General features: G+C 35.6%; 4 protein-coding genes across 7 annotated transcripts; 2 read left to right on the top strand and 2 right to left on the bottom strand.

The window, feature by feature from the left end:
* Positions 1-719: 719 nt before the first annotated feature.
* On the top strand, positions 720-2,006 carry LOC125476410 (protein TIFY 5A-like). The gene is made up of 2 exons (XM_048582559.1): positions 720-974; positions 1,579-2,006. The coding sequence occupies exons 1-2, from the start codon at positions 831-833 to the stop codon at positions 1,789-1,791; spliced, it is 357 nt and encodes a 118-aa protein (XP_048438516.1). The 5' UTR covers positions 720-830; the 3' UTR covers positions 1,792-2,006.
* A 350-nt stretch (positions 2,007-2,356) lies between these two features.
* LOC125476411 (protein TIFY 5A-like) lies at positions 2,357-3,675 on the top strand. Its single transcript, XM_048582560.1, has 2 exons — positions 2,357-2,812; positions 3,218-3,675. The coding sequence occupies exons 1-2, from the start codon at positions 2,670-2,672 to the stop codon at positions 3,438-3,440; spliced, it is 366 nt and encodes a 121-aa protein (XP_048438517.1). The 5' UTR covers positions 2,357-2,669; the 3' UTR covers positions 3,441-3,675.
* Positions 3,676-4,652: 977 nt separating this feature from the next.
* LOC125476309 (glycolate oxidase-like) lies at positions 4,653-8,803 on the bottom strand. Of its 4 annotated transcripts, none has more exons than XM_048582184.1 (12): positions 8,520-8,803; positions 7,618-7,756; positions 7,350-7,474; positions 7,083-7,129; positions 6,884-6,961; positions 6,362-6,486; positions 6,058-6,124; positions 5,898-5,960; positions 5,744-5,813; positions 5,533-5,633; positions 5,242-5,341; positions 4,653-5,067 (listed from the first exon to the last, which is right to left on the bottom strand). In XM_048582184.1, the coding sequence occupies exons 2-12, from the start codon at positions 7,752-7,754 to the stop codon at positions 4,844-4,846; spliced, it is 1,137 nt and encodes a 378-aa protein (XP_048438141.1). In that variant the 5' UTR covers positions 7,755-7,756; positions 8,520-8,803; the 3' UTR covers positions 4,653-4,843. The 4 variants fall into 4 exon arrangements, with proteins under 4 accessions (XP_048438141.1, XP_048438140.1, XP_048438139.1 ...); XM_048582183.1 differs by having other exon boundaries at positions 4,653-5,029; positions 5,236-5,341; positions 7,618-7,772; positions 8,520-8,796; XM_048582182.1 differs by having other exon boundaries at positions 4,653-5,029; positions 5,236-5,341; positions 8,520-8,793.
* A 1,350-nt stretch (positions 8,804-10,153) lies between these two features.
* Positions 10,154-12,114, bottom strand: LOC125476480 (receptor like protein 29-like). The gene has a single exon (XM_048582669.1). It carries the CDS (start codon positions 11,619-11,621, stop codon positions 10,197-10,199), a length of 1,425 nt encoding a protein of 474 aa, XP_048438626.1. The 5' UTR covers positions 11,622-12,114; the 3' UTR covers positions 10,154-10,196.
* Between the last annotated feature and the right edge of the window lie 9,803 nt (positions 12,115-21,917).

Raw genomic sequence — 21,917 nt, 5'->3', positions numbered from 1 at the left:
AAATATGGGCACAAAATGAAATTAATATATGGGTACAAATTAAAACTAAAAAGAAAATTGGTACAAATTAAAAAAGGGTTGCCAGTTAAAAATGGTACAAACAAAAAATAGAAATATATGATAAAAAGTTTAATCATAAATATAAATATACCAAATGTAATGTTTCTAACACTATATTTTAGAAATAAAATTTAATTATATTGATATGTAAATAATTTATAACTGAAATAATAACATTTATTAAAAGTTAGGGATTTTGATAAAAAATTAAAAAGAATTAATATTTTAATCAATGCAATAGAAAAAAGAGGGATGATAACTTAATTTATTCTAATATAATTTATATTATTAATGATTCAGATCATAAGTTTGAAATTCCGTGAATTGATTACGAAGTAAATTAAGGAAAAGCTCCTCTCAAATCAATCATTGATGGGCCAAGTTAATTTCTTGTAATCTTGCACAAAATGATTAAAATAATTAAAAAAAAAATGGAAAGGCTAGTTGTTGCTGATGGAGAAAGGTGGTGCCGACTCCGAGCACGTGAGTGAAAAAGAAAGCGGTGTAAAATTCAGAAAAAACGAAGAAAGAGTTTTAAAAGAAAAAACTGCACACGGAAAATGAACGGTGGCAGCAGCAGAGCAATTTTTAAAAGCACGTTTAAAATACGTATACTATATTGGTTCAAAGTGTAAGGTATATATAAAGCCATATAATCATATCATTCTCCAGAACTCACAATTCATCTTCAATTCTCTTGGATCTTCATTCTTCATCCTTCTTCAGTCTCTTGGTTTTTTGATAATTTTGAGTCTAAACCCTAAATCAACATGAGGAGGAACTGCAATTTGGAGCTTCAGTTATATTCTCCAGGTTCTAATGAAACCCAGCAACAAGAACACCAGCAGCAGCGGCGGCGGCTCACCATATTTTACAACGGAATGATGTGCGTTCGAGATGTTACAGAGCTTCAGGTATGTCATGAGTGTTTAATTCTTTGTTTCTTAATCTGTAACCTAAAAACACAAGAAGATCAGTTTCGTGCATTTAGATTTCTCCGATTAAGTTTCAATTTTATTCAACAACTGTCGTTCATAATCTAGGAGTTTATTGCAAATGAAATATAGATAGATCAAAGTAGGTTTAGAATTGCAGAGATAAAGGTGCTGTAGTGAGCTGTGTCTGTAGTGTTATGGCTCATGACAGTGCTGACTCTCCATTTCCCAGAAAACTGCTCATGATTTGAATTATGTAATTTTTACAACACTTTGATTTCGTTCCATGCCTTTGGTCACAAATTTTCACATTTTTAATTAAAGATGCATTCCGCCCTCCCCCATTAGCACGAATAAAGAACAGAACTATATGTTTGACCTAACTAATCCAAATATGATTTAAAAGTTCTAAGACCGCACATGACACATGCTTGTTTTTCCAAATATGTATAACCATTTTGTTCAACGTTCTCCTTCTTTTAATGTTTAAGATGATTTACCAACCCTAATAACTATTAGTCATATTATAATGAAATAATTAACCTCTAACAAATTATTAAATTGATTTGTTGGGATTTTGCAGGCTAGATCCATCCTTTTTCTTGCGAACAAAGAAATGGAAGAAAGCGTAAAGAGTCCATTTACTCCTTCAAGTGGATCATCAGAACCACCTTCACCAAATGTGGTGTCTCCGCTGTGTAGCACCGTAGCTGGTGTGTCTATGAAGAGATCACTCCAACGGTTTTTGCAGAAGAGAAAGCATCGGACTCAAGCAACATCTCCATACCATCACTAGGAATTAAGGCACTTGAATTTATTATTTGTGGCCAATTAATTAATTTGATTGGTATTTTTGTTTTCGGTTAGAGGGTGATTGATCGATCGAGGTGAGCTTTTTGTAAATTAGTTAATTCTAAGCGCTTCAAATCATCGTGTGGGAGAGACATATCATATATTCATTTATATCCATTGTTTGATTGATTTCAGATCTATTGGATTTCAATTTCCAGATATTACACTCGTAATTTCTAAATTGCATTAGGTTAACCTCTTTATCAATTTCATCGTCTAATTAGAGTTAAGTGTTAACGTGGCATAGTATGTGTCACATTTGAAACACACGTTGTCCGTCGATTTACCATTTAGTACTTTACTTTTTTAATCCCTATATAAATTGATGGTCAAACTCAATTTATGCAATATCAACACTTCATGTCTAAGAGACTCTAAAATTAACAAAGAAGTTAAATTGATACAATTCAAAAATTACTCGGTCAATATTCGAAATTTGAAATTTTGTGGCTTATTTATAAATTGCCCAAATCTTGTGGTGTAAAATACAGTTTAATTCAAAAAAATAAGAAGAGAGAGAAAAAAACCAAGTTTAAAAATCATGATACACGTGATTAAATGAAAAGGGAATCTTTTTCGCCGCTAATCACTATCTTGGTGTAAAAAGTGCGTGCGTTTCGTGTTAGGAGCGTTTCTAGTCACATTTATGTGGGGACCTTCTCAGTCGGCATGCATATGACAGTTTCATATATAAAGCCATAACATCATTCTAAAACCCACTCCAAATCTTCGTTTGTTCTCTCTTCAATCTTCATCATCATCCTTCAGTCTCTTGGTTTTTCTTGGTTTTTTGGTAATTTGAGTTCCAAACCCTAAATTACCATGAGAAACTGCAATCTGGAGCTTCAGCATCCTTCTGCTGATTCACGCTTCCCCAACCCTAATGAAACCCAGCACCAAGAACAAAAGCAGCGGCTGACCATTTTCTACAACGGAATGGTGTGCGTTTACAGAGCTTCAGGTACGTCGTGTGTTTGTTTATTAAGTACTCTACTTTTTCTTAGATTCTTAATTATTATGGCTTGCTGCTCGTATAAAGATTTCTCCGTTTAACATCTTTTTGTATTCAACTGTTGTTCATCGATTTGAACTCATTGTAAAGTTCGATGGGAAAATTTTCATCTCTGTACAAGTTTAAGGGCAAATCAACTAATACCTCTAACCCTAATCTGAAAGCCTATAAAGAAAAATCCTAATATGGAATGAATAGTTACACCACAAATGACGCAAGCTTGTTTTTCCGAATATATATAACATTCCAATTGGATCCACGTTCTCCTTCTTTTGAAGTTTAAGATAATCTACCAACCAAATAGATATTAATCATATAAAGAAATAATTACTAATAAATTATTAAATTCATTTGTTAGCGTTTTGCAGGCCAGATTCATCCTTTTTCTTGCAAACAAAGAAATGGAGGAAAAGGTAAATAGTCTATTTACTCCTCAAAGTGGATCAGCAGAACCACCTTCACCAAATGTGATGTCTCCGCTGTGTAGCCCCGTTGCTGGTATGTCTATGAAGAAATCACTCCAAAGGTTTTTGCAGAAGAGAAAGCATCGGACTCAAGCAACATCTCCATTCCATCACTAGGAATGGCACTAGAATGTATTATTTATGGCCACTTAATAAATCTGATTGGTATTTTTTTGTTTTTGCTTAGAGGTTGATCATCGATTTATGAGAGCATTTTGTAAATTGGTTAATTTTAAGCACTTCAAATCATCATGTGGGAGACATCATATGTTTGTTGTTTTTTGTTTATTTAGGTCTTTGTTGTCATATGGTGTTATTTTGCTATCGAATTATGACATGACTTTTTTTGTTCTTTTGTTGATGCGGGAGAGAAGATTACGTACATTATGGCAAGTACACCTTTTTTCGTTGATACAAATAAATCAACTATTGGAGTACATGTTTTGAAAAATTCAAAAACTATACCAATTTCAAATGGTTCACTAATTTCGTTGGATGATAACCAAATAAGAAAATAAGCACAATTAACATGTTTTTATATAAAGGCCTTGACGTAAGTAGTAATGTAACGATGAATATAAGTTAGATTTTATTTTGTCACCCCTAACTACATTGACATTGTTCCAATTTAACCACTTATTACTAGGTGTTAAATTTTATCACAAAATAGCTCGGTGTCAATAAAATAAAAATCATACACTTATATATAGTATTTTATTTTTTCAAATTCCTGATGTGAAACTTATATTCAACAGTTTTTTTGTGTGGAGACTTTACACCCTCCAACGCTTTTTTTAACAATCAAAGATGGATGTTGCATATATGTAGTTGTAAATTGACCTATGGTCTTGAACAACATCATGTCAATGTTAGCCTAACATTGAAAAATCTTTCCTTATAAGCTAAATGAAAAAAAAAATGGTCAAATGGTATTGGAGCTAAAGAAAAGATGGAAATGGGTGTCTTTCGCAAGAAATTGCTTGGGTAGTTTCCTGGCAGTTTTTGTTAAGTGACATGGTAATGGGGATTTTCAGTATCCTACCACTAGCATTCAAATAAGGGATTCATACTATATGTCTCTCCCTTTTGGCTTATAATATCATCACGGCAAAAAGAAGAGGAAAGTAGACGAACTTACATGCAACTCAAATGTTAATGACGGGGTATTTCATGCTAATGATGGGAAATCTCAAATCAACCATGCAATGTCATGTGGAAGCAAAGAACTGAAACTAATCACGCGGTGTCATGTGGAAGTAGAGAAATAAAACACATGACCAAGCATGATAGATTCGGTTCAGAAGCAGAATTTAAACCAATTAATATTGGTTTGAAGATAACCAAGTAGAAGCTCTTTATTGACTACCATTTGATTCCCAATACAGAAGTTGAGTTCTCAGATATATTTTTCTGAACCAATACAGAAGTTTGAGTTCTCAAATATTATTTTCCTAAACGTTCAAGACAGGAAACTTTTAGTAGTTCATCGTATCAATCCACGAAAAAGAATCGTGGCCTTCTTATAATCTAGGTGCAACACGAGGACGATCCCATTCAGTTACAATGTGGTTGCGTGTGATCTCCTTCAGCGAACGGCAACCACTTAATGCCATGGTTAGCTCAAATTCGTCACGAAGCATTTGAAGAACTTTCCTTACACCAGCCTCGCCATCTGCCGCTAATGCGAACACCACCGGTCTACCAATCTGAAATTTGAACAGAGGGAATACAAAATGAATAAATACTTATAAGCAAAATTGAGGTTTGTAAGTATCAGATTAGAACTTGTAGGTTAAGGGCATTGTTTTAGATTCGTTGCTTTAATATAAACAGAAATTAAAGGCTGCAGGCAACTGAATGAATTACAGTTGCAGTATCTTATTTAGTGTCAAGTAACATAAGCTTTACTCACAAATACTGCCGGATGCACCAAGAGCCAGAGCTTTAAAAACATCCGTTCCGCGCGTTACTCCACCATCCAAAAACACAGGAATTTGGCCTCGTGCAGCTTTAACGACCTATAAGCCGTTACAACAAAACCATAATTTCAGAAAATTACTAGTTACAGCTCTATACAGCAAAGAAAGTGACTTGGAATTTAGAATGACTAGAGTTTCAAGAATATGAATTGTTGAGAGAATACTCAACAATTTCAGAACACTAAGCATTTAACAAATTGATAAAAGCAGAATATATGAAGCGAATGTACCTCTTCCAGAGCCATAATAGTTGCAGGGAGATAATCAAGTTGACGAGCTCCATGGTTGGAGACGATAATTCCTGCAGCTCCATATTGTATGGCTAGTCGTGCTACATTTTTCAGCACATATATAGTTAATTTGTCATAAACTTTCAATACTAGACCAAGCTGGGGAGTTGGATTTCTATTGGAATGTGGAGTAAGGGATATGGTTGCTTACCATCCTCGGCAGTAATTACACCCTTAACCAGAATTGGTAATTTGGTGATTGTCTGAAGCCACTGTATATCCTGTGAATGTGGCGAAAAATACCGCGTGAAATCTTACTTCAGATTTATTGTTTGAATAATCATATATTGAAGCAACCATCTTACCTTCCAGCTGAGAGACTGGTCAGTTTGTCCAGCAACATATGATGCAAGTCCAGAACCATTGGTCTAAAATTTGATCACCAAAAAGTTAAGAAATGTATGCGTTAAAATTAAGTTACCTATACTTGTCTGATATTGAAAGTCATACAGGTTAGTCACCCACCTTATCCATCTTTCCACGAACCAAATCCTCAAAGTTCTTCAATGTTAAGTTTGGTGGCAATACAAATCTGTTGAAGACCTTAAATGAGATTTCAATTCGTAATGAAACAACCTAAAATGTTTCTAGTAACTATCTTTCTTAGTTTTACAGAGGGACTTGTTATTGGCACTCCAAAAATCTCATTCTACACTCCAAACTTTCTATACTTGGAAAGAAAAATACACTTGTGAGGAGTGTAGAATGAGATTTTTGGAGTGTCAATAACACTTTCCTTTACAAATACCATTCTTGAATCAATGCCCACCTGTTCTTAATATCAGCCTCTCGGCGTCCAAGCCTCGGAGTGTCCACAGTAAGAGCTATTGCCTTAAAACCGGCCCTCTCGGCTCTTTTTACAAGCTGTGCAACCATATTTCTGTCTTTGTACACCTAAAAAGAAGCACATCAATCACTGATAAGGTTAACAACACATGACAAATGAGAACCTTGAAGGTAAATATTTGTTTCAGGCCTTAATTAACTTCTATATAGCGAATTAGAGACAGAGGTCACTTAATTGGAGGACAAAGAACTCACTTCAACTTTTAAAGTCACCTTGAAATTATAAGGAAGTCTGTTTGAGGGAACAAGTTTAGTTCGTTAAATTGTAACCAAGCTTTCAACAAAAACGTAACGTGAATGAAATTTCTCCCTGAAACAAATTTCTCTCAGCACTAGAGCATTTATCTAACACCGCATGTTAAATGAGTGAATTTAGCCAAATAGAAGATAAAAGAATAAGAAAGAAAGTAGCAGAAAAAAATAGAGGGATAAATTTTAAACTCACATAGAGTTGGAAAAAGCGAATGCCAGGTCCTGTTGACGCAACCTCTTCGATACTGGAAGTAGACCAAGATGACAGTGTCTACAACAACCAAAATTGCGTACATAAGTTGAAATTGTTGATACAATCTAATGTTAAAGAAACTGCTATAGGAAAACAGAATTCAGTTTTAGAAAAATAACTGGATGGTTCTAAGCCATACCATAATTGTGTCAGCTGCAGATGCTGCTCTTGCCGTTGCAAACTCTCCTGATTGAGAATTACAAATTAAATTTAGCCAATCTCTGGTTAATAAGAAAAACTTGACAAAGAGAAACTTTAACGAGCTTTGAGCCGATTCAGCAACTGAAAGGCATTGATGGTAATTCCAATTGCTGTTTGAGTTATAAATGTTGCAACTTATATAGTTGTATGTCACAGAAGAGTATAAATAAACAAGAAAGTACCCCTTTACAAAAGGGGTTTATACCTTCAGGATGAGCCATCTTCTGCATGGCTGTAGGCGCAATCATAATTGGCATCGAAATATTGAAGCCCAAAACAGTTGTTCTCAAGTCTATCTTGCTTACATCTACAAGAATACGAGGTCGAAATCTGAAAAGAAATACACAAGTTCAGTAAATAGCTTCAATTGAAAATTTTCTTATGATGAATGAAATCTACCCAGAAAAAATCAAAAAACAAAAGGAACTACTTTCGAGATGATTGGCCAAACCCAAAAGCAAGATAAGGCTTACAAAATCCGCGAAAATGCGCGTTTGTTCTCCTTGAGAGTCCATTCATCTTCTGCACCTGATGCATAGTAGTCATAAACCATCTTTGGCAATTTCTCCTTCGCAATTGCTTCATACTCAGAAACATTGGTTATCTCCATCTCTGCAATTTGTTTATGCTATCTCCACAGTATTAGTGAATGAAAATCACTTGAATATCATGTTATGTCGGATTCTTTCAAATTCAGAGAATCAAGCAATTGACCGAAAAAGCAATCCTAATTTTTAAGTTATAGAAACTATGAACCATCGACATTCATTATTTCCCTTAAACCCTAAACCTACACCAGTCCAACCAGAAACCAGTGGCATCCAAGTTTCCAAGTCTCAAATTTTAACTGCAGGGGATGTGATCCCCAAGTTGAACACATTCTTGGGACATCTTAAATTGGAGAAGAACTTACATGCAACGAAGAAGGGTGACGGTATCCCAAGCATTTACAATAACAGATGTAAAGCAGTAGGGCTATGAACGATCAAACTCATAAGCTATGACTAGTGATCCATATCCTGAGACTAGACTGATGTAGCTTGTTATGTTCCTTAAACTTCTGATTAGTCCCACTAATAAAAAAAATCAGAATTAAGCTTGAACAAATCTAACAATAACCCAACAATCCAAACACATATCGGATTCAAAAAATCAAACTTTGTTGCACTCATGTCTCAAATTCTACTACATCACTTCAGAAGAAAAAAAAAAAATCAAACACATGATTGGCAAAAAAGAAAGAAAAACATTGATTTCAATACAACAATCAGAAAAGATTTCATTTTCAATACATCATACATGATTTTGATCAAAACCCATGTCGAAATTCAATGAAATAATCTAAACAAATAATCAAAGAGTGCAAAGAACACACCTTGTGTGATTGCAGGAACAAAGAGGAGCTGCAGAAGAGGGTGGCTAAAGAGAGAAGAGAGAAAATTCAAAACTCAAAATCCCACTTGGATCCTTATATACAATTTTTCAGTGAACAAACAAAGAAAGTGATCAGAGTGACAGGAGTGATTCGAGAAAAAAAGTATTAAACAATGATGGGGAAGGGGTGAAGACAAAAGAGGTACGCATCCATATAAGAAAATAAAGAAACGTGAGTGGATTTGGTTTCTCAAGGCGAGAGGAATTGTCAAATCTATCGTTCCTTCATGCTCATCCCATTTAATGTTAAAATAATAATATCATGGATTAATATTCCACAACACCCTCCTAAATAAAATTTTAAATTAAGCGAACTTCGTTCTTTATTTTGTGCAAATTTTGATCACAAGGTAATATAAATAAATTTTTAGCGTAACGATGTGATTAGTAACTAAAAAGAATTTTACTTTACAAAATTAAGGGGTGGAGAAGTACATTGGCAAATTATTATTTTTTGGATGTGGGATTAAACATGTCTAATAATATTATTATTCCTTAATTAAAAGAAAAGTATTGCTAATTAGGATGATGATTGTGCAGCAGTACTGTCAGAATTTGAGTTTGCTTTGATTTCATTGATGATCATTGATTCTAATTACCACTAATTTTCTTTTTCTTTTGTGGGCCCACATTAAGTTCATGTACTGAACTATTTTTGTTTTCTTTTTCCACTTGTTCTTTTTAATTTCTTTGATGCATGTATGAGAAACAAGGAGCTGCATAAGAAAGGGAATGTATCTGCAGCTTTTGGACAATTTTAAACATTTGGATTTTGGATTTGGATGTTCAATCAAAATTTATCAAAAGAAAAGGGAAGCCTTTCTTAATTGCTTATAACTTTCAGATTCAGGCCCAACTGCATTACCAAATTCCAGTGTAACCCGATCTATATTATTTGGAGCAGGACCTCGTATTTTCATCATCTTTCCTCCCATTTTCTTACACTTTACTTTTTATCTTATTATTTTTATAAAAAAAAATTTAATAGAAGACATTGACTTGGTTTAACTGTAACTATTCAAGTAGAAAGAGAGGACAAAGAAAAGAGATTAAGAGGAGAAATAATCTTCCTCTATATTGTTTCGCGTTTTTCTCTCCCTCTCTCTCTCTCCGTACGTATATTCCTTACAGGTATAATTCATTCACTGGAAACAATGTCATTTACTAACGTTTATGAAGATTAAAGTCAGAATGTTGTAAATGATCAAGGTATCTCTTTGCTTCCTTAGCAAAAGCCTGCAGAATATACAGATTATAGGCAGCTCTCGGTGATGAGACCTGACACTAGACAAAGTTGACAAACACTGATCGGCTTTTCTTCTTTTCTTTTCTCATCCAGACAAGACTGATCAGCTTTTGATAGTAAATACCATGAGTCCAGTAAAATCCAAAAAGAAAATAGGCTGCAAAAAGTCGTGTGTTACAAACTTTATTTTGATCTTTTGTTTTTATTGAAATGCGATATTCTACTTTAAATTACATTAATTTACGAGAAGATGTATTTGATGCGGACTAATTACGCAGTATGCAAATTTTGGCTAGTTTTATCAATGAGCTAATTCAAATCAAAACAAGTTCATCAAGTTGCCTTAAAATTGAACAAAAACGAAGTGGGTTTTTACAACAAGAGGCACAAGAAACACACAACAAAACCAAAAGAAACCGTCTTTGCATTTGAATTCGATGGAGAACCAGAACTATTGTTCTCGACAGGGTACTGACCAAATGGCTTCATTCTCTCAGACACATTTGGTTCTTCTTCACCAGCCAAGGCCGTGTCATTTGTTGCTCCACTTGCATTCAAACAAACATGGGTACTTATCAGATTTGCAGAGATGCTCTTCTTCTTCTTGTACAATGGATTGATTGCACACAGCCCATTATTTCCTCTCACATCCAACCTCTTCCCAAGCCTCTCAATGAAATCCTCTGGAAGTGACAGGGCCCCACTCAGCTTGTTGTTGCTCAGATTCAGCTGATCCAAACTTGGGAGTGTCCCTAAACTTGTAGGCACTGTCCCATTGAGACTGTTGTTGTCTAGAGAGAGGGAACTGAGATTTTTCAAGGAAGATAGGGAGTTAGGTAATTTGCCAATCAACCCACATCCTGAAAAACTCAGAGATTTGAGATTCTTAAGTTTCCCTACAAACTGAGGAATTTCTGAATTGATTGGGTTTTTATCAGCCACCAAATACTCCAAATTCTCCAAACCTGAAAGGGTTTCTGGGATTGGCCCATTGATCAAGTTATGACTCAGATCAAACAATACCAACCTCTTGAGCTGCCCTACATTTGGAGGGATCAATCCTCTCAGCCTGTTGGAGCTCATATCAATCTTTTGGAGGATTTGAAGCTGCCCTACAGAGTTAGGCACCTGACCTTCTAGAACATTCCAGCTCAAATCCAAGATTGTCAAACTCCCCAACCCTCCAATTTCTTGTGGGATTTCACCACTTAGGTTGTTGTAACTTAGGTCAAGCTGCTCTAGTCTCACCAACCCACCAATTTCCCAAGGGATGTTTCCTTGTAGGTTGTTCTGTGAGAGGCTGAGGACCCTTAAGTTTGTAAGTTTTGACGAGTTTGGGGGGATTTCTCCTGAGAGAGCTGGATTGGAAACAAGGGCTAGGGTTTCCAAGGAAGACAATGCACCAAATAGTGATGGAGAGAGAGTGACTGGTGTAGTTAAAAAGCAATTGAAAATTGAGAGGGTTTTCAAGTAGGGTAATTTGAGGAGGGAACTTGAAAGGGAAGCAGAGGATTTGCAAGGAGGGGTGAGAATGTCAGGGCCAATGTGAATCTTTGTGACATGAAAAGTTGGAGGATTTTCATCACCAATTTCACATTGAATACCAGGCCATGGAGTCTCATCACAGGGCTGTGGGTGCTCTTGGGCCCAGCTGGGGTCCTCCAGAAGGCCACCCAAAGCTTCAAAAAGTCCCAAAAGCTCCTCCCTTTCCATAATCCCACCTGAGTTTTGCTGCCCTGAAATCAAGCCCCCTCCCAAAACAAGAAACCCAACAAGGAAAAGAGGCAAAAAAGCCATGAAAGTTCAGAGGAGAGCAATTGGACGTAAATGAGAGAAAACTCACAAGTGAAAAATGAAGAAAAACAGAGGGAAATGTGGCTTTTTAGTTAGAACAAAAAAGTACTGGCTCAAGGTTTTTTCTTTGCTTTTTATTTCACCTTTTTCTGGAATTGCATTGATGACAAAAAGGATAGAGAAAGTAAAGAAAATACTTTCCCAAATATTTATCAAAATTCAAAGTCATGATCTTTAGTGGCAGGACTTGCAGAGGCCTGCTGAGAAATTTAAAAAAAAAAAAAAAAAAGGTTGTCACCTTTGCTTCCCGCATTGCGCAAGTTTGACGCTGACAGTGTTGGTCTTTGCATGGAAAAGTGAGAGTGCGATGGGCGAAGGGAAAACAGTTACTGGAAGTAGAAGAAGATGTCAGACGAGCTGATGAATCTCAAAAGAAGAATTGTAATTACACGATGGGACTTAAGCTCTTTCTTTCTATAATCTGTCTATCCATCTCAGTAGGAAGCCGACAGATCAAAGGCTCTTATGCTTTTACAGGTGAATGGTCTCCCTCTCTTCTTTTGATACGATTGGGAATCCATGCGTCTGAATCGATTTGTGTGTGTTGGACAAGAATTGTTGTTCTAGGAAAGATTCTAGTTAGTGATTAATTGTGTATGTTTGCTGAATAAGAGACTTAAATACCGATTGGTACTGGACAATTGCCCGAAAACGTTACGAATCTACAAAGTACAATAGACTCTTAGAGTATCTTTAATGGGGACCTAAATGAAGTTTCTACAACTATATAATCTCTAAATATAGGTAGAAAAGGTTTCCAATAGGTCGGAATATAAATTCTCAAAGTATCTTAATATATAGGGGTTTACCTGATACCTCAAAGAGATCCCCAAATGTTAGGACTGTATATAAGGACTCAAAGAATGGATTCACTGTTGATTTTGAGTAAGGAACAATCTCACCCACGTGGAAATGCCTTCTCTTTTTAGGAATGCTACACAACAACTTCTCTTTTTAATTTTCTTTGGACTTTCTCTTCTAAAGGTAGAGATAGCTTTTCGGTTTTTATCAACAGCCACAATACTCCAACAAAATAAACAATAATTTTTTAGTATTTTAGTCAAATGACTATACTATAAGAACCTCATATTGCAGATAATATTCCTTTAGAGACCCGTATAATCCCTTAGAGTCCCTAAATGAGTCTTAAAAATTGGTTGTGGAAGTCCCTAAATAAAGAGTTCCATTGTAAATGCTCTAAGATGCACAAAACTCCTAGTCCACCAAAGTAAATTGGTTCGTTAAAATTCATGTACTAGTATAAAGAATATACAAATTTAAGTCTTTCAAATGGTAATGGTGGGGTAATGGCTGAGTGCACTTCAATAATCGAATAAGAGTGATGTTTTCGTCTTAGTTTTAGGATACAATAAGTATAGAAGTCCAATGAACCTACACATTAAAAAAGGGTCAAATATCGATTTCACACAGATATGCAAGTGAGCTAAGAAGAAAATATACAAGAAATGGAACACAACTAGCTAGGGTCATGGGAACACCTGACCCCGCGAAGCAAATTGAAGGTTAAGAGTTTAATTTGCTTTAATGTAACCCCAAAGAACACAAAATTAAACGATAAAAACGTAGATCTAGTACTTATTTGACATTCATTTGAACAAATTGTCATTTTCAGATTCGCATCCAAGCTAATATGTTGATTTCATATTTAAAAGTAATACTCTTACTAGGGCTGACATTTTCTGAATCCTATACCGAAATCGAACCGAGAATGACCAAGCTGAAATTTACCAAAATTGAAAAGTACCAAAGTTTTCGGTTCAGTTTTCGCCAGCAAAACTGGTAGGTTTGGTTTTCACCGAAAACAAAAACCGAATAAAAGCATATTTGTTATTTTTGTTTAAAATTGTAGTTAACAGAAATTTCGATTCGATTTTTAATTTGGCATTTTCAATTTGGTTACCAAACGTACCACAATTCTAAACGCTTGATTCTTTCTTTAAGTACCGACCATCACACCATCATTATTCTTCCTTTGTCTTTCATTTTCTGTGGACAACCAAATTCATATTTCACATGAGTGTACTAAATTAGTAGATCTGCCAATTGGTGATTTATTCCTTTCTCTCTCTCCCTCTCACACTAGGTGACTGTGTGAGAGACACAGAAGGGGATATGAATGCAAAAGTGATCCTTGTGCGGTTATATATATGTAGAAAATTTTAGGTCCGTCCTTTTGGAACACATAGCCATCTGTTTGCACACGCAAAACCTCATATATTTTTTGGTCAACTGGTCACAAACATCATTTTCGTGACACAGTATAGACTTTAGGGTCTAGCTCAACTCAATAGGCAGGTTAGACCTAGATGATGTGCGTACATGATTATACAAAGAGGAAAGCTAAGGCTGTCAAGTGTAAAGTGTTGGTGTGTTTAGAACTTGAAAATGCTAGAAATGTTGCTTGAAGACAAGTAACTCATGCCGGTGGGTAATTATATATATATGTGTGTGTGTGTGTGTGTGTGTGTGTGTGTGGGCATTGTATTTGGAATTGGAAAGGTATTTTGGTGAAATATTTGAAGCTTGAGAATAGTTAATCAGCCAAGCAGATTTCTCAGTTGTCAGTTGTCACAGCCAAAGACCCGAAACGAAGGGTTGACTAATCGACCCATCAAATTTTTATTAAATCCTTTGTTGCCAAAGTTTCGAGTTAGGAAAGCATGAAGTTGAAATACGAGTTAGTTGTGGAATCGCCTACGGAAACAAGAATATGGATACAAAGTATTTGGTAAAAAGACATAAGGTAGTAAAGAAAAAGAGTAGAATTAGCTTAAGCAACCTGGGGCATGACATCGATTGCCAATTTCTTAAAACTCCATCAGTGTCAATTTCTTTAAAATTCAATACACCCTACATATATAAAACTCCATCGATGTCATATAAAAACTCCTTCAACATCAATTAGTTATTGATCCTAAAGATCTTTATTATCAAAATAGGTAGCCGATTATTAGGTTTAATCCAGAGATAATTAGATATAAGATCAATATGTAGCCTCAATTTAGGTCCATTGACTTTTAATCCAACTAAGCAACATTTCTATTTTGTGACAATGAGTCCGCCTAATTTTAAGAGTATATTTTTGAAATAAATGGTTCAACATACCGTTATCTGATTTAATGACCTGCTTTGTTGCTGCAGTTACTTGTTTATGGCCTTTTGAGTTTCACGTTGATTGCTTTCGTTCTGGTTCTTCTCACCTTTCCATCAAGTAATCACATATCTTTGCATCAAATATTATACACGCATTACATTGACATTAGAACTTAGAACTTACACCATTTTTGTTACGCCGTTCTAGTGCTCGGAGTCGGAGCTTTGCATCAAGCAATCATTTCAGCTACAAAAGCATTGGTCGACTGATAAACTCCTCATGAAGAGTCCAGTATTTGATGGCTCACTATCTCATCAGGTTCGCTTGAACGTTGAACCTACATATCAGATTCATTCATCTGATATACCAAACCAGAAGCCTAGTTTCACTAATAAGAGAAATATACAAAAGGTCTATATGATCAGTGATTAACATACGAATCCATAGACTTAATTTGCAAATCCCAGTGAACATATCATAGCATATAAAATCAGTTCATGCATGACAAGTCCCAAAAATCAAGAAAACTGCAATAGTTCAAACAACAACAGCTCAAGATTGACAAACGGTGATGCAAAATTATTGTAATAGTTTTGAACCCTCTTTCTCTCATTAATAATAATAATTTTAAAAAAAAAAAAAAATATATATATATATATATATGCGAAATTATTGTAACGTTTGTCCGGGTTTTGGTGCTTGCAGTTTGGGAGTAGTGGCGTGTTGGGTAAATATCAACAACCCTAAACCCCCTTCCGTAATCTACTTGACAACTGCTTTACTATATTTGGACCGCATCTTTGTACAAAGGGAAATTTTATTTGAACTCATACAACCTCTTTCTTCACTCAACTTACTCTTTACACTCATATTATTTTTAATTAAAGAATTAATCTCTCTTTAAACCCAAATTTACTATCTAAACTATCCTCACAAACTCAATTCAATATATAAAAATTCATCTTTACACCCATTTAGAAAATAAAATCCCAAATGAGTGAATGAAGAATTAAGATTTTGTCATGGCAACCAATTGCTATAGATGAATTGATCAGCACCATCAATTTGTTTTTTAAACTTTTTTTACATCGGTTTGGAGTGCAAGGTTGTTAGGAAATGATCTTTGCCAAGCTCTTAATGGAGTAGTCCAACTAGCTAGCCTGTATGTGATTCGTGGAATTGAGTGATGAATTTGTAATTCAAGATTAAACAGTTCAGTAGCTGCTAGGTAAGCAGTTGAACTAGTACTTTTGGAATTTATGTAAAATTATGTGGACACCTTAGTGATAGTAAATTTCGGTAGAACTTCTCATCACGTTTTCTTGAAGAATCATGGCAATAATTTTCATTTGAGCAATATATGCAGCTTTTACAGGCATACATAGTTGAATGAAGCAGAACTGAACAAATAACAAGAAGAGAACTCACACTTTAAACATGCACTCGTAATGACATGGAAAACATTTCGATGTGTTGAAAGCTTTCTAACTCTTTTGTTTCTTGTGGTGATAGTGCTTGTAATTATCGCTCTTCCTGAACGAGTAAACATGAAGCTAAAGAGGAAATGAAAAGCAACCAAATTTGGTTATTAGGTGATCGTAGGGTTTTATGGAAGCTCTTAGGAATTTAGTAAGAATGAACGTAGGATAAAAATTGTGTGATGGTAGAACTTGATTATTGAGTATGGGTTTATTGATAAATTTTAGTTTTATTCTTAATTTCATCTTGTACTTGATAGTAATTATGCAATAGGATAAAATAGACAATTCACATTTATAATTTAAGTTGGGTGTAGAAAGAGGTTAGATGAGTTCAAATAAAATTTCCCTTTGTATAAATTGTGGGTGGACTATAACCATCAATCATTAGGTAACAGGACAGGGATTCACGAAGCCAATAAATTATTTTCCTTAAATTAAAAAGGTATTTGTTGATTTGTTCCCTGAACTTTAATTTTAGCCAATTAACCCCTTGAACTTTGATAATTAGCCAATTTCCCCCATGAACTTTAACTTTAGCCGATTACCCCCCTTAAAATATTATAAATAGCCAATTTACCCTCAGCGTTAGATTTTAAATTTTTCATCCATCTAATTTTCCATTTTTTTTTGCCCCAATACATCGTCATGTGTTGTCTGCGTGATCAAAATAGATAAAAAAATTGGATGGATGAAATTTTTTAAAATCTAGTGTCAGGTGGAAAATTGGATATTTATAAAAGTTCAGGGGTAATCGGCTAATATTAAAGTTCAAGGGGAAAATTGTCACAACCCGGCCGGGGGGGGGGGGACAACTTTCCGGGCCCAACTCCACCGTAGCACACCCTCACGGTTTTGTTTCTGGGAACTCACACGATAACTTCCCAGGATGGGTCAAATTGTCACATCCCGGCCCGAGGTGGATCATTTCCTAGGCCCGCTCCACCACCGTCGCACGATATTATGCACTTTGGGCCCGGACCACGCCTTCACGGTTTTGTTTCTGGGAACTCACACGAGAACTTCCCAATGGGTCACCCATCCTGGGAATGCTCTCGCGCACTACTCGCTTAACTTCAGAGTTCCGATGGAACCCGAAGCCAATGAGCTCCCAAAATGCCTCGTGCTAGGTAGGGATGAGAATATAAATATAAGGATCACTTCCATGGGCGATGTGGGATGTCACAATCCACCCCCCTTAAGGGCCCGACGTCCTCGTCAACACACCACGACCAAGGTTAGGCTCTGATACCAAATTATCACATCCCGCCCCGGGGTGGATCACTTCCTGGGCCCGCTCCACCACCGTAGCACGATATTGTCCGCTTTGGGCCCCGACCACGCCCTCACGGTTTTGTTTCTGGGAACTCACACGAGAACTTCTCGATGGGTCACCCATCCTGGGAATGCTCTCGTGCGTTACTCGCTTAACTTCGGAGTTCCGATGGAACCCGAAGCCAGTAAGCTCCCAAAAGGCCTCGTGTTAGGTAGGGATGATAATATATATATAAAGATCACTACCCTGGACAATGTGGGATGTCACAAAAATTGGGTAACTATAAAAGTTAAGGAGGGTAATCGGCTAAAATTAAAGTTCAGGCAAATTGGCATCTCTATGCAAGTCTAGATGGCAAATTCGGTAATCAATGTTTCAAAAAAAAAAAATTGATAATCATTGATGTATGTATGTATGTATGTATGTATGTATGTATTTGTATATATATATATAGAGAGAGAGAGAGAGAGATTTGACAATTAATCATTGTATTATTTATACTTAGTCGTTGAGTGTGGAGTAAAATATGGATTCTAATGAAATCTCAGCCATTCAAGTCCACTCATTGTTTCTCTATTTATGCTTGATTTTCTTTTTCTTGAAACAACCTGCAGAATTAAAAAAAAAAATGTAAACCTGGGTGCATTCAAGAGGGGTGAGCTAGGGCTGGCTGTAGATTTGAACAAATTAGAGAAAAAAAAAACGGAGTTTCAAAGCCAATCATACTGGTTTAATTGGTCGTATTAATTTCAAGAAAAAATTATGAAAATTAAGTAAATTTTCTGTATGCATGTCAACACAAATCATGAGTTCGTCGTATCGTTCTTCGATCATAGAGAACATCAGCAAGCCCCTTAAAATTGACTAGTTAAACTCCACAAGATGCTTGCACCGCAAATCATGGTCTTCGTTCCGTGATCGAAGCAGTATATAAATATATTTTTTTCGTATGATGAACGCAGTGTATATTTTAACTAAACAACACCGAACTCGTTTTGTTTTTCTGTTCTTGGAGTGTTCCTCTCGTCACTACAAAATCTAATTACGTACATAAAGTATGATTATATGGTTAATAATATCTTCCATGATTCGATTACGAAAGAGAGAGAGATGTTGAAGTAACCAATCGGCAAATGACATGCTAGGGTCTCCATGAGTGTTTGTTCCCCAGATTTTAATTAAAATAAAGCAAGTCACAAAGACCAGAAAATTTTGTGGGCAGAAAAGTGCAATGCAAGCTCAAGTAAGATATGTTAGGATATTACTATTTTTATTATTAGAGGAATTACGGGCACCACATTAAATTTATCATAAACAAAGTTATACATATTTCTAAACAAAATAGGACTCGTATATGAACTGCGAGTTATCTAACGTAATCATTGTTGGTGAGATCTATATTGTCATTGTGATACTATGATTAATCATGCTTAACATTTGGATTAGTTCAAAACTTAAAATGCCAAGTAATTAACTCAGGAGCATGATTTATCAAGTGTCAAGCATTGGCCCACACCCACCATAGCATGCCTAAGATACGAAGAATTTGTAGACTTTCGGAAAAGATGAGTAATCCGAACTTCATGTTCTTGATTTCAGTATCCAACTACTGTGAATGGAAACACTTTGAGAGTTTAAAAATTAGAAAACTAGATTTTAATTCTTAAATAAGATGAAATTTAGTAAAATGTATTATACAAGATTAAAATTTGATTTTAGTCTCTAGACTCTATTTAATGCTAACATATGTATTGAATGTCTCTCTTTTTTATTTATAATTTATGGTGTTCATAAATTAAATTTTATGAAAATATTATGAATTTGAATTCTTGATATTTTATATAAGAAAATATTTTTGTAGAGATTTTTCGGTACACTTATGTTAGTATACAATGTTTTGGTACGAACATTTCGGTACACTAGTTTAGTATAATATATTTAGGTACCAACATGTCGGTTTCATATATATAGGTACTCAATTTTTCGGTACATTTCTATTTTTGCATATTGTCTTATGTGTCACTAATTCACTATAATATATTTAGGTACAGACATTTCAGTAAACTAATTTAGTAAAATATATAGTGTTACAGACATTTAGTAGGTACACTAATTAGGGAAGTAAAATAAAATTAATGAATTAAAATGTGTACAATAATAAAGGACAAATCGGATTAATAGTTCCCGAGGTGATAGGGTATTCGGAAGATTGCTCATGTGATAATAAAATTGTGATTTAAACCCTTATGGTGAAGATTATTAACAAAATTAACCCAAAAAACAAACTTCTGTTAAACTCAGTTAAGTATAAGGATAAAAATGTCCAACCACACTCTTTATTTCTGCTAGCCTTCTCTTCCTCTCTCTGTGTCTGTAATTATACCTCCACGGTGCAATGCAAGGCCACGATCGGATCAACACGTGTCTCCTCGCGAGCTGATCGTCGAGGTCTTCCGGCGGCTTGACTCCAAGCCTAGCCGTGATGCCTGCTCCCTCGTCTGCAAGCGCTAGCTCGCCCTCGAGTGCCTCAGCAGCACCGCCCTCTGCATCGGCACCACCGGCAGGCCGGAAGGAAAGAAGAGAGTGACGACAAATGACGACAGAAGAATTACAAGTTTATGAAAAATTGCTTGCAGGCAGTGGCAGTGGCTGGCTGACTGCTTTTCTTCTTCTTCTTCGTCTCAGCGGAAGCAATTACCAAACCGGAGCATGAGATGAGATGAGAGAGATTCACCGATTCAGCAGCAGCAGCTTAAGTCTTGGTTTATTTTTTTGGGAACAATTAACTTTTTGGGTAAACTACAAAAAACTACCTCAACTATTGGGATCACGACAGTTTCATACCTCATCGTTTAAAATTGACAATGTCATACCGCATCTTACGAATTTGTGACAATATCATACTTCCATCAATTTTTTTGTTAATTTTTCTGTTAAGTGCTGACGTGGTAAGAGACATGAACCACTCACTAATCCAGCTAGATTAAAAAATAATTAAATATTAAAAATCTAAGAATAAAAAAACAAAACAAAAAGATTTCCTAGGGGTGCAGCATCCCCTTTCCTTCACTCGCACGGCATCTCCTTTCCTTCAACCGCACCAATTTCAATTCTTCTTCCCTTTTCCATCACTTGCACCAATTTCAATTCTGGGCCGAAACTAGATTTGTCACTTTTTTTTTTCTTCCTTTTTCTTCTTCTTCTTCTTCTTGAGACAAAACTGGGTATGAATTTTTTTTTTTGTTGTTGTTTCTGGGTTGCAGCTTTTTCTTCTTCTTCTTCTCCTGGGCCGAAACTAAATTTGTCACTTTTTTTTTTTTTTCCTTTTTCTTCTTCTTCTTCTTGAGACGAAACTGGGTATGAATTTTTTTTTTTGTTGTTGTTTCTAGGTTGCAGGTAGAGGGAAAAGGGGACGAAGATGAAGATGGGGAGGAGACCGAGAGGGTTCTTCTTCTTCTTGGGCCGAAACTGGGTTCGAATTTTTTTTTTTTTCTGGGTTGCAGGTAAAGGAAGAAGGGGAAGAAGATGAAGATAGGGGAGGAGAGATGAGTGCGCGTTGGGTTAGGGGGGACGAATTGGGTTGGATTGGGGTTTTTTTTTTGTTCTTTTCTCCTTCTTCTTATTCTTCCGTATGAGGGGGTGTTTTAATTTTTTCTTCTTCTTCTTCTTCTTCCTTCTTTTGGGTTGTAGTTTGGATTTTTTTTTGTTTTGTTTTTTTTTTTTCTCCTCCTCCTCCTCTTCTTCCTTTTCGCCTCCTTCTTCTTCTTCCGCGGGCAGGCCGGGAAGGGGGTTGAGTTGATGGGTTTTCTTCTTCCTCTTCCTGCTTCTCCTTCTTCTTCTCCTCCTTCTTCCTCCTTCTTCTTCTTCTTCTTCTTCTTCTTCTTCTTCCTTCTTCTGGGTTTTTTTTTTTCCTCCTCCTCTTCTTCCTCCTTCTTCTTCTTCTTCTTCGGTTCTCCCTCCTTCTCCTGGGGGGGGGTTGGGCTTTTAATTTTTTTTTTTTTTTGTTAAAGATTAAGCAGGAAGAAAATGAAGATGGGGAAGAGAGAGAGAGGGGAAGGGAAGGGACGACTAAGGGTTTTTTTTTTTTTACTTTTATTTATTATTTTAATATTTAAAAAATATTAAATATATTTTTTTAGTTTTTAATAATTTTTTATTAATTTTTTAATAGAAAGTGATCCATATCTCTTGCCACATCAGCACTTAACAGAAAAACTAATAGAAAAATTGACGGAGGTATGACATTGTCACCAATTTGTAAGACGTGGTATGATATTGTTAATTTTAAAAGATGAGGTATGAAACTGTCGTGACTCCAATAGTTAAGGTAGTTTTTTGTACTTTACCCTAACTTTTTTATATTTTGTTTG

Source organism: the organism of the source record quoted next, unplaced genomic scaffold (assembly GCF_019419815.1).
Source record: "Pyrus x bretschneideri cultivar Hongxiangsu unplaced genomic scaffold, Pyrus_bretschneideri_v1 Contig19, whole genome shotgun sequence".
Taxonomy (NCBI): Eukaryota; Viridiplantae; Streptophyta; class Magnoliopsida; order Rosales; family Rosaceae; genus Pyrus; species Pyrus x bretschneideri.
This window is presented reverse-complemented; position numbering and strand designations above follow the sequence as displayed.

Excerpts from the sequence above, each read along its gene's own strand:
- LOC125476411 (XM_048582560.1), top strand. The coding sequence starts at position 2,670 with ATGAGAAACTGCAATCTGGAGCTTCAGCATCCTTCTGCTGATTCACGC. Across the intron at positions 2,813-3,217 it reads GTTTACAGAGCTTCAGGTAC|CGTTTTGCAGGCCAGATTCA; the intron begins GTCGTGTGTTTG and ends TTCATTTGTTAG.
- LOC125476309 (XM_048582184.1), bottom strand. The coding sequence starts at position 7,754 with ATGGAGATAACCAATGTTTCTGAGTATGAAGCAATTGCGAAGGAGAAA. Across the intron at positions 5,961-6,057 it reads TTCGTGGAAAGATGGATAAG|ACCAATGGTTCTGGACTTGC; the intron begins GTGGGTGACTAA and ends ATCAAATTTTAG. Across the intron at positions 5,342-5,532 it reads CTATTATGGCTCTGGAAGAG|GTCGTTAAAGCTGCACGAGG; the intron begins GTACATTCGCTT and ends AACGGCTTATAG.
- LOC125476410 (XM_048582559.1), top strand. The coding sequence starts at position 831 with ATGAGGAGGAACTGCAATTTGGAGCTTCAGTTATATTCTCCAGGTTCT. Across the intron at positions 975-1,578 it reads GAGATGTTACAGAGCTTCAG|GCTAGATCCATCCTTTTTCT; the intron begins GTATGTCATGAG and ends GGGATTTTGCAG.
- LOC125476480 (XM_048582669.1), bottom strand. The coding sequence starts at position 11,621 with ATGGCTTTTTTGCCTCTTTTCCTTGTTGGGTTTCTTGTTTTGGGAGGG.